At 35.3% G+C, this 11,922-nt stretch overlaps 1 protein-coding gene and 1 non-coding gene across 2 annotated transcripts; one reads left to right on the forward strand and one right to left on the reverse strand.

The window, feature by feature from the left end:
* Positions 1 to 910: 910 nt before the first annotated feature.
* Positions 911 to 9,200, reverse strand: LOC125806854 (polypyrimidine tract-binding protein homolog 3-like). Its single transcript, XM_049486607.1, has 15 exons — positions 9,108 to 9,200; positions 7,455 to 7,518; positions 5,783 to 5,854; positions 5,620 to 5,696; positions 5,391 to 5,472; positions 3,985 to 4,108; positions 3,654 to 3,718; positions 3,501 to 3,550; positions 3,347 to 3,388; positions 3,189 to 3,240; positions 3,049 to 3,106; positions 2,946 to 2,959; positions 2,623 to 2,730; positions 2,328 to 2,471; positions 911 to 1,491 (listed from the first exon to the last, which is right to left on the reverse strand). The coding sequence occupies exons 2-15, from the start codon at positions 7,509 to 7,511 to the stop codon at positions 1,102 to 1,104; spliced, it is 1,335 nt and encodes a 444-aa protein (XP_049342564.1). The 5' UTR covers positions 7,512 to 7,518; positions 9,108 to 9,200; the 3' UTR covers positions 911 to 1,101.
* A 1,497-nt stretch (positions 9,201 to 10,697) lies between these two features.
* Positions 10,698 to 10,838, forward strand: LOC125807154 (small nucleolar RNA snoR137). Its single transcript, XR_007441648.1, has one exon. It is a non-coding gene; the product is annotated as a small nucleolar RNA snoR137 (small nucleolar RNA).
* The last annotated feature ends 1,084 nt before the right edge of the window (positions 10,839 to 11,922 follow it).

The following is an 11,922-nucleotide window of genomic DNA, read 5'->3' on the forward strand; positions in this document are numbered from 1 at the left end:
AAAATATTATAAGGGCTCAATATCATGTTTATCTAAAGCTTCTAAAGGAGACTTCATATCTGAAACACACAAAAACGATCTGATTAGAAAGTTATTCAAAATTTTATCAAAAAATTAGCATTTATTGAAGAAGCTAGAAAGCCGATCACTAATAGTACTAGTATGAAAAACTTATTGGAATTGATCCACGTTGAGATTAACATTATACGCAACATAAGCCATTTTGACTAAATAGGTATTAGTTGGAGCAGATTTGTAAAATGAAATAGATGGACAAATTAGATTCTTGTATTAATTTAATTTTTTTTCTTTTGAATTATTTATGCAAAAAATCCTTGAGGACCACGTCAAATACTAGTCAAAGTTAAATACCTTTTTTTAATGAAGAGGACGACTGCAGAATTATTATTCAAATGTTCACTAGATTTTTCTTGTAAAAAAACACTATATATTAGAATTTTTAAATGAGTATTTAAATAATAGAATATTTGGCGGCATTTGAAACATAAAAAATGGAAGTATGAAATTTGAAAAAAAGTTTAAAAAATGATATTTAGAAATTAAAGTTGCGTTTGAATATGAACATAACTTGAAATAGTGTTGAATTTTTGTTAGTGATTTGGAAGTATTTAGAGTTTTTCGAATTCCAAAAAATTATAAAGTTCAAATATAATTCCGGAAAAAAAGAGGGGCCTTATATGTTGCTACTAATAAGGATGGTAGTGAGATTAATAAAATTTCTCCGCCCTTAACCAAGAATTTTGAGTTGGACTTTTGGTTGATGAGAATTCCTCGACACTTAACCAAGAGTCTCGATTTTGAGCCCAATGTATGAAAAAAGTTCCTAATAAGGAGCACGTCCCCCCTTTAATGGATCTTACGTGACGTGAATTTGAATTAGTCAAACAAGGAAGAAAGGAAGCACCTCTCTATTAAACAATTTTGACTACCATATTAGTACAACACACTTCAATCTCCCTATGCAAAAGATAAGTACACTAGTCAATGAAGAAACTGAAGTTACAACAAAAGGAAAAACCACTGTTTAGTTGTTAATATCCAGTGTACTATTCTTTTCATAAATTCATCCAGGAAGGCTTCTCAGATGCTTTGCACCTGAGAAAACGAAATCCGAATGATCGATCCACCAAGGGATGTAGCATGTTGACACACAAGTGCCTCAGTTGCCTGCTCCTCGTTATCGAAAAGAATAAGAGCCTGCTTCTTCCCATTCATTTCGAAAAGCTTTGTGTTCACAATGGGGCCATGCTCCTCCAAATGAGCCACTATCTCTTCTTCCGTCACGTCCTGGGGCAGGCTTGAAACATGGATCATCTTGGTGGGGGAGCAACAGTACCGGTAGTTTTTGGCAGCATTCCGGTTAAAACGATTGAGATTTGAGTTCGAGTAGTCGCGGGTCTCTGGTCCGGTGTTAATATTTGGGTACTTGGAATAGTTGACTTCCAACCGCTGGCCAAATAACATGGCACCCTGTATCCAATATAAACCGGCAAAAATTAACAAAGATGCACGATAATGATACAGATAGATGCTTGAACGAAGCAAAAGATATGCATGGGCTTTAATACACTTGCTGCAATAATGGATCATATCACAACAACATACCCAGTGTAATCCCACATCCCACAGGTGGGGTGGTCAAGGGAGGATAAGATGTACGCAGACCATACCCCTACCTTTGTAGATAGAGAGGTTGTTTCCGATCATATATTGTAGATTTATATAATGAGGCATTTGAAAATGAGTACATTCCAAACTCGATGAACAACGTAAATGTACTAACCATCTTTTACTCGGTATAGCTCATGTCATCCGGTAACTCACTGAAAATTCAGGAATCTATACTAAATGCAAATGCAAGGGATATGACACTTCAAAAGTTAAATTAGGAAAGAAAAAAGGGAGCATTGCAAGGTTGTGAAGAAACATTTAAGTTTTATTTAATAACGAGGGAGCGTCTAGTAATCTGATGCATGGTGTGAAGTATAGTTGTGTTCGGTACGTTTTTATTCTTTTGAGTCATCAACCTGTTGTGTGATAGGGAACATCCCCAAATAGACAGAAAGCAGAGAAACATGATTACATGACTATATAGGGAGCAACCAAATGAAGTAAATAATTTTATTGATCTGATAGGGAACATCCCCCAAAAGAAGAAGTAGAGAAACATGACTATACAAACAACAATCAAATGGTATTTAGGTTGCTGACACCATAACGAGGAAGAACAAACTAAATCATTTTATTTTTTTAAAAAGAACAAAAGTAAAGAAATACGGATTCAAAATAAATGTCACCATCAATACCTTCAAAAAGTGCACAGCCAGCTCTGCCTGGAAGCCATCGCCCATCTGAACAAGAGCATGATCTGGTTTATTCCGTAAATGTTTAATTCTGACAATGTTCCCATAAATGGAGAACAGATTAAAAAGCTTGTCCTCGTCTATTCTCTATAATAGGGGAAACCAATTAGAAGGGAAACATAAAGATAAGTACCACGAACTTCAAATCTTATTTAAACAGGAAGAATAAGAAAGAGATGTCTTCTGGAAAGGAAAACGAAAGGCTATAACATAGTAATAATGAAAGAAAGAATCTTACATCTGGATTTACATTAGATACAATAATAGTACACCTGTCATTTGTCCCGCTTATGCCAGGGGGCAAACCGCTAGGAAAGGCAGTTGCAATGGCTGCAGCATTTCCCATCTATTCAAATGATAGCAAAGACAAACCCAACTTAGAGCTTTAAGGAAATTTGAGCATAAACATGAGAAAGAGAGAGCAAGATAATGTCGGGAAAAGAAGTGGTTAGTGTAGTATAAGAAGCAGCAACTATAGCTGCACCTCCTGGATCTGATTGCACATGAGGAAATAGCCAAGAGAGGTTAAAATACTTCAAACTTGATGAGAGAGATGCACACCTGAGGAAATCCAACTGGACAAAACAAAGGGAGAAAACAGTTGAGAACACTAAACCAGGAAAGTTTCACAATCACCATGATAAAATAGTGTTAACTTAAGCACCTCCACGAGGCCCAGAACCTTGCCAGGGGTACATGGCTCCAGCATCTCCATATCCTTGCTGTTACACAATGATAAAGCTTGAACTTAATCCATATTGGCAAACTCCTAGTGCTACTAAAAACAGAAACAAAGGAAACTACTTGAGGAGATTTGCCCTTCGGCTCTGATGGTAGATTTGGGTTGGTGAAGTCTCTGCACATATAGATAATGCACAACATGAATATTTCTTAACAACTGAAGGGAAAAGCTTCTTTCGATGTGAATAAGAGGGAAAGAGAGAAAGCAATGAACAAGTTACCTCGAGCGCTCATTGTTGTAGCTCACTTGCAATTCATCCAGGCTGAATCACAAAATCAGCCATGGTGGTGAACATACACATATAAGGGAAAAAATGCAAATATGTCCATGCATACACAAGAACAGCATAGATTTAAAGGGATTTAAAACCTTACTTTGAGAATTGTATGTCAAGCTGACAGCAGCCATCATATATATTACGCCCCTATTAAAAAAATTGTCAGCACTAAGCTTCATTGTCTATGATAAATACACAGCTCGAAATAATCTTCTCATGACAAGACACCTCTATGCAACACAAAGTATACCTGGAGAGAGTTCCTAGCAGAAATAGCAGTCTGAGTTAATTCGTACTGAATTAAAGCTTGAAAACCTACAAAGTTTATAGCAAAGAGTAAGAGATTATGCAGATATGGAGCAAAAACTGCAAGTGTCATAATTAGAGTTTCAAATATGCTCCAGAAACAATTGAAGCAAGAAGCTAACTAGTTACATCCAAAATTAGAATCATATAACACAAAAAATAAGTGCCAGAGACTTCCATCCATGATTAAATTTCTACCCAGTTTGTAAAGCCAGAATGAGAAACAAATTATGAAGAAATTAGAACATAGAGAGAGAAAACTTGAAGGTGCTGACCGGCCGACTTCTGAAATGTCACGATCTTCTCAACAATTCCATGAGGTGAAAACACTTGATGCAGCACTTCCACAGTTATAGGATATAGCACGTGATGTATCGAAACTAAGAGAATTCGATTAGGCTGAGAGTCCAGAGAGCCGTACAGCGAGCATCATAGTGACAGAAGAGAGAGAAGAGAAGAGAATGAATAGAGAGGAATAGATGAAGAAAACGAGAAGGAACAATTGCAACAATATTTCATCTCAACAAGCAGAAAAAAAGTATAACAACAAACCAGCAAACATATGAAAAGCAAGAAATACATAAAAAGTTAATAAATATTGACTTCTACATAACAACCAGTGCCTTATTTCTTTTTGATATGGTTCTAAGTCATTTCAAGCACAAATGATCCCCCTACATCTTTGTTTTTAGAGAAGAGTTACGAATAGGGCCTCTCAAGTGCTTATTAGGTACAAACTGAGATGAGCAATAATGTTGGTTTTCAATGCTTTATGATAGTGTACATCCATTAAAGGATCTTGGGGACATACCGAAACCAGCATGGCTAAATAAGGCGGGTTAATTGCTCTCTTAAATCCTCAGTCAAAGGATGAGATACCCTTTCAATAACCTGTTTTCTCTCTCAAGTCATCGAGAAGACCATAGTTTCCAGGGCAATGAGATACAATCTTTCCAAAAGATAACTCAAATCCAAATCAATCTGGAACTATGCAATCACTATATTTACATTATGTTTGCCTTTCGATTCCCCTAAAAGTCATACATTTTGAGCACCTACACCGGCATAATATAAGTTTTAGAGTCAGAAATTGTGAAAGAGAACAATCAGTTATGACCTTATATCTTTAACACCATAAGCGCCAGGCACAGAAGTGGCGCTAGGTAGGCAAATATCTAAAAGGTTAATTCATCTTCCCCATTCAGTGAGATCACGAAATCTCAAAATTTTCTCTTGACGTCTCAATAATATGTCTATACACTAGTTTCAGAACCATGTTCATCCACTTGTTATGAATTTGAGATAGCATTACTTCACTCATTTGAATACATATAAACACACAATCCCGAAGGATCCATTTACGACGAGTGAAATCATTTATTACCCTATAGGCTTCACATAGTTAACTAACTAATAAGGAGTTGGAAGTGAACTGTGTACTTCTTATTAGTGCTCCTGTACATCGAGTAAATAATAGAAATAAGTTTTTCAAACAAGTAATGAATCTATAAAGCATGTAGGGCTAAAAGCAAATAACAAATTATACTTGAAAGTTTTCTAGTTTAAAGTCAACCAGGATGGACGTTTATCATATGTTCCCTAGGGACACCATTAGAGTATTGAGTTCAATATAAGTGATGCACAAAGCCACCTCTAGTAAGACCAAAAAAAGATCACTGACCTCATCTCCTCGCCCTTGTGCATTCTGATCCACGGTTGTCAGTTCTTGATGAGATGAAAACTGTACATATACACTTCTCCCCCTATGGACAAGCAAAATGAGCCACTAATCCAGGTTGAACAAAAAGATGTAGCAAAGTGAAGTCTCTTGAAAGCTTAGCAAACACAGTAATTTGAAAAGCTACATAAATATTTCCAGTTGGATATACATGTTTTGTGTTACAAGGTACCTTATGCTGGGCTGAACATTTGAGTAGAATTGCATGGCATTTACAGCTGCAGCAATGTCTTGCATTTGCAAGAGGGCCTGTACTTCCATAAGATGTAATTATTAAAAAACAGCAACTTACTCAAATCATTCTCCCAATCAAAATAAATATATAAAAGAAGCACCTGATTTTTTGCCCTAAGCATTACAAGTTTGGTAATGACTCCAAAGGGCTGAAATAGCTGAAGCAAGTCATTCTGAAAAAACAACACAGGAGCCATTACACCTATAGCATCACTTTCTTGCCAGTTATAATTGAGTGGAAAAGAGAACTAATTGTAGAAAGAAATCCAAGCAAATGCAAGAGGAAGGATTTGCTGCTGCACTCAAGTTTAAATATTTACTACCTCAAAGTACTAAGTGTTCCCATCTTTCAAACTGTGTTAACACTAATACCAAAGAAAAATGGCATAACGCTAACTGCTTCTCTTTTGGAAATTCAAGTGTGGTGGGAAATCGAATGCTGAGAAGCTAAAATAACAAACATAACCCTAGAATGACTATAAGCATATCACAAACTTTCTACTTTCAATGACAGGTGGTAGAATAATCTCTTCAAATCAAATGATCATTCTGGGAATTCTGGTACGACAGTTCTAAAGAATGGGATTGATAGCATCCATGGTAGCATTACTCCATTAAAGGACTTGGATGAAGTATTGGAAGCTAAGGAGATACAAAATCTTGTTGCACTTCAATGGGAGATCAAGACGAAGCTTATTGTAAAAAATGAGCCCAATAATTGTGGCGAAGGGTGGGTTAAGTGTTACATGTATTTCATGGTCTACGCCAAAGAAGAGGCAGATTGGCCCCCACATGGAGCCCCAAAAGAGCTGAAAATCAAGCCCAAATCGGTGTGTGTTTACATCAATTTTACATGCTTTCCTAGTTAGGTTTTACTACTTAATATTTTCATAAAAGTAGAATTCGGATCTCATGGCATTTGGGAGAGAGGTACAAGTTTGGACCCTATATATAGGGGTATGTTTTTTGCTTTTTTGGAAACTACATTATTAACATTATTGAGACCTCTTTTGTTTACACCTTTGTGTATTGGCTACTTGAGATTTATCTCATAACCTTACAAGAACGATTTGTCTAAGAGGTAAGATTAATTAATTGCTAGATATCTATGGTTCTTACACATTTAATTGAAGAAGGTAATTAGTCTAATACTAATTATTGTCTTTAATTGTTCAATTAGGGACTAGAACACTTTCCATCTAAGTTCTTGAATTAAATCTGTTGGTAACCATGATTTGCCCTAATCCGCTTATTTTGTCTACTACAATCAATTAGGATCCTTAGCAATTAATTTGAAGTTTAGGGATTTTATTCTAGAATTTCAGCTATCTTTAATTTCCGATCTTTAATCTTCATAATTTCACTTCTGCGTAATTCTTGTTTCTCTAAGTTTTTGATTCTCATCAGGGATGCTGGCACGTTGTGCACTGCCTGTTTTAATCATTTATCACAAACTCTTGTATCATTTTTTAATCTTCATTGTGGGAATTCATTTTGTATATATTTCTTACATGCACATCAGGTGCGCGGAACATTTTTAGTTAATTACATGAATGACCTCAATTTTGGAAATACTACAACACAATAAGTAAAATGTTCTGGGGGCAATAGTTCGAACATAGTAAAGCAAAATAAATGCAGTTCATGCATCATACTGGGAGCTCACAGATCACGCATTTAACTCAGTCGAACAGATGCCTATCTAAGAGATAAAGTGAAGAAAGAACAAGTGGGATATATGGGAGGTAATCGGTACGCTATCCAAATATCTACCTCTGAGATCTCTTGGCCCACGTTGCGAACATGAATGACTTTTGACGGCTCAGTCATTTTTTACCTGAATCATAAAAACAATGAATGTCATTGAAATAAATAATCCCCACAAGCGCATGGCAAAGTCACGTTATGCCGAAGAACAATTAAGCACGTGCAAGACAAGGATTTAGTCACAATGCAAAGGGGGATTAAGAAAAAGACAGACCTATGAGAATTCAGAATGAAAGAATCTCTTAAGTCATTTTGACCACAAACATCACTTCCTAAAGAAAGTTAGAGTCAACAACAAGTAAGAACACGAATGTCTACTGGAAAAACTAAACCTCTGTATCTCATTTTGTTAGTATGGAAAATCAACAGGTAAGAGAGAAGGTAAATATGCAAGAAATTCAGCTATTACCGAAAAGTGAAGCTATGGATGTTAGTAAAAGACTACATGTGACATGTTTACTGCCATTTGTGCTCAACTCCTATAGCCTAAACAGGTATATTACGAGTTACAAGAATTAAATTGTTACCAAAACCTCTAATTTCTTTAGAAAAAACATGGAAAGAATTCATTTCATACTTAGCCCTAATTAGGTCTTTAATCGTACACACATATAAGTTGACAATCTTTTTGACATCCAAATAATTGAATGCAATTGCCACATACATTTCACTGATCAGTTATGCCAGTAGCTCAAACACTGTCCTAAACCTAAAGATATATCATCCATGCCATACATCTACCACATGTATCATATTCATGCTACTTGACCACCATGCTCTGAAGTTACATTCTTTTGCATTAAAATCTTCAAAAAACAATCATTTTGGTTAATACGTTAAACCGCACCACCAAAACCCCTTTCCATGAGTAAACAATGAATTTTAAACACTTACGGTTCCCTGATGATTCAAAAGTAAAAATACCATTTCTTAAAACTTTATCTAAGATATTCATCCCTTTTTAGCGTACATTAGATTGCGTCCAGGATCATTCCTTAATTGCACCCTCAGGCTTAAATCATCTATAGAACACTGAGACGGGATCATTCCTTAATTGCACCCTCAGGCTTAAACCATCTATAGAACACTGGAATTTTCTACATAGATTCACCATTCAATAGCTGAAATAACTTCCTAACTACTGAAATTCCACTACAAACAGCATAAATCACTAGAACCTAACTAATTCAAGATTTACATATAGTTGATTGATATTGATTGAAGTTGTGGAACAAGTACACTCACATCGAAAAATGGGGGCAGACAAGATAGGTCTTTTCAATAGCTAATTGACCCAAAATAATCATTTATGTGACCGATTTCTTCGAGCACAGCAATAATTTTATACTTGAACAACTTCTACTCATAGCTTATCAGTTTTTATCTTTCAAAAAGCAAGAATTTTCAAGAACAGCAAGAATTCTTTCACTTTTCTTTTACTCATAGGTGATGACAATCCTTAAAACTTCATCCTACTTAATCCTTACAACAAAACCAAAACATCACTAGAAAAATTAACCAAATGGTAACCAACCATCAATGAACACAAGTTTTAATGATTCTAATTCTTCAATAATTAAGTTTTATAATCCCAGTTAAATTCAATTAGCAGTAATAGAGTTCATAAACACAAATAAATAAACTGAATTAAGATCTGACCTTCAGAAACAGAGAGACAGAGAGAGGGAAAGAGAGAATTAGGGCTTGAAAGACCAGATAGAATATTCCAGTTTCTGTTTAAAGCTTCATTTTATTTTGCTATATTTAGATTGACATAATTGCCCTTGGAAACAAATACAGAAAAAAATAGTTTCATTGAACTTAGACCCCCCTTAATAAAGCATACATGACATAAGATTTTGAATTTCAATTTAATTCTATTTTAGATATTTTTCCAAAATGATTTTTTTCAATTCTAACTTGAATTATAGTAAGCTTTTTTTTTTTAGTAGAGATTAAATTTCAGTTAACGTTTTATATTTTTTCTTTAAACTTATATATTTAATTTTGCAGTTAGGGACATGTTGAAATTTTGTAAGTATTATGTTTTTGTTGGTGATGTGCATCTTTTTATACTTATGTGTTTCTATCAATAAATAGTAACGACATATAATAAAATAGTTGATGACAAGGACATAATATACAATAATTAAAAAATAATAATGATAGCACCATTGTCATGAAAAAATTTACAGTTTATTTGTCATAGTACATTGTATTAATTGTAAACAAGTTTTACATAGTCTAAAAATGTCGAACAGGGAAATTTATGAAAATACCACGAATACTAGCTTCAGAGAAGGTTACTATAGGAATCTGATCATTTGTTTATGGAGCCCCAAAATCTTTGATTAAAAATGGAACAGTCTTTACTATTACACCATAAGCCATAAGCCATGTTGGTATGAGAATTACTATGTAAAACTACTAACCGTCTCACCACAACTTGTGTTGATATGAGAAACACTATTTAAAACTACTAACAGTTTTACTACTACACTATGACTCGTATTGATATGAGTATCACAATTTAAAACAATATGGACTATTAATGTACCTTGGTAAAAGAAATAGAAATTTTTTGAACCTAAGTTTAAAGATAATGGACTATTTTGGACTTTTTATTTCATTTCCACAACTGTGCAGGGTATATTAGGAAATTCACAGAGAGATTAGGACCTTTTAGGTTTCAGAAAAATCTATTTAAGACGATGATAGAGCTTGAGTTTAGCCTCAAAACTACTTGATCTTATCTGAGCAGTGAGCGGCGGAGAAGACGGCGACGGAGAATGTGACCGGCGTAGTTGGGGAGGAGCTACCGCCTTATATTTGTAGGGTTAATGGCGGCTCCGTTCATCTCTTTCTCGCCGGACAATTTTCCGGAACCCCTTTTCCCTGCTTTACTGCGATGAAGACTGTTCGCCATCTGAGCCTATCAAATAAATCGGGGCGATGACGGTTTGAGCGGACTTTCCTATAAAAAAAGTTTTAATTTTATGTAATTTAAGTATTTTTGTTTCAAATTGTTGAAGAACAGAGATCCAGATTTCATAAAGTTTTTATTTTTATGTGCTATTCCGTTGAGTTCATGCATTTCTCTTGATCTAGTTTGTTATATTCGAATCTAACCTTCCGTTTGGCTATAGATTTTGAAATTTGAGTTTTTGAAGTTATGTTTGAACATACATTTTACTCGAAAAAATTTGAATTTGCTATAGCATCAGAGCCTTTTGTATTCAGATCTGAAATGTTGCTTCTTACTTGTGAACACCTCTTATTTTATGTGGGGATGTTCCTGTTTCGGAAGCATATATTAATTCTTTTGCCAGTTTTAAACAGCGTGAAGAATATTTCATTTTTGCAGCGCGCTACCTGTCTTCTGGTACAAACTCATGTAATCTATGCAATGATATGCTGATCTGTGTCTTTAACTGTATCCATTTAAAGATATGGAAGACTATAGTATTTGACAGCTCTAGGACATCTAAATTTGATATGGTATGTGTTATGGGATTGGGAGCAGGGTAGAACTATGTCATTTTATCTGTATTGTGCAACTTGGAAGAGGCTATGGCTTTGTATTTGGTTGATTCTGCCTGAAAAGTGTCCAACTTTTGATGTCTTTTATGCCTTTTGGGTTGTCCTCTTTTCCCTTTGTGACAGTATAGCTATTGGATGTCACAAATGACAGATTTTTGCTCTTGACTTAGCCCTTGCATGTGAACTGGAAATTGAGTTTGAAGCTTTAGTAGATGCAGGTCATGTCTAAAGGCTGTTGAAACAAGGCCTTCCTTTGATTGCGAGTGTAGAGTCTATGCCAACCTTGACCCCCTAGGTTGGGGTTCGGGGAGTGTAGAGTGTATGCAGTTCTTTCCCTCTGCCTTGAGAAGGTAGAGAGGCTGAACGAAGACGATACAGAATATGCCTTGATGCAAACCTAATTGGATTTCCCTCAATGCTGTGTTTCATTGAAGTCCATGTATAAAGGCTGATGAAACAAGGCCTTCCTTTGATTGCGAGTGTAGAGTCTATGCCAACCTTACCCCCTAGGTTGGGGTTTCGGGGAGTGTAGAGTGTATGCAGTTCTTTCCCACTGCCTTGAGAAGGTAGAGAGTCTGAACGAAGACAATACAGATTATGCCTTGATGCAAAACTAGTTGGATTTCCCTCAATGCTGTGTTTCATTGAGGTCCATGTCTTCCTTGGAAATGGAATGTGCACAGTTTCTATTATTTGTCTCTCTTAGTGTAGTCAGTGTCAAGATTGGCTACTGATATGTTGTAGCATTTGATACATACTTGTAGTTGCTGAAATATTTTTATACTATGAATTCGAAAATTGGGAGCTGTAACTTTATTGTGCATACTTTATACTCTCCCTGGATTAAATCTTTTGGCAAGTGAACTCATCTGAAAGCCAGGTTCCACATAAAATATGTATATCAACCATATACAGTATAATACATAGTATGTCC

Source organism: Solanum verrucosum, unplaced genomic scaffold, assembly GCF_900185275.1.
Source record: "Solanum verrucosum unplaced genomic scaffold, falcon-dt-bn FXZP01000196.1, whole genome shotgun sequence".
Classification (NCBI taxonomy): Eukaryota; Viridiplantae; Streptophyta; class Magnoliopsida; order Solanales; family Solanaceae; genus Solanum; species Solanum verrucosum.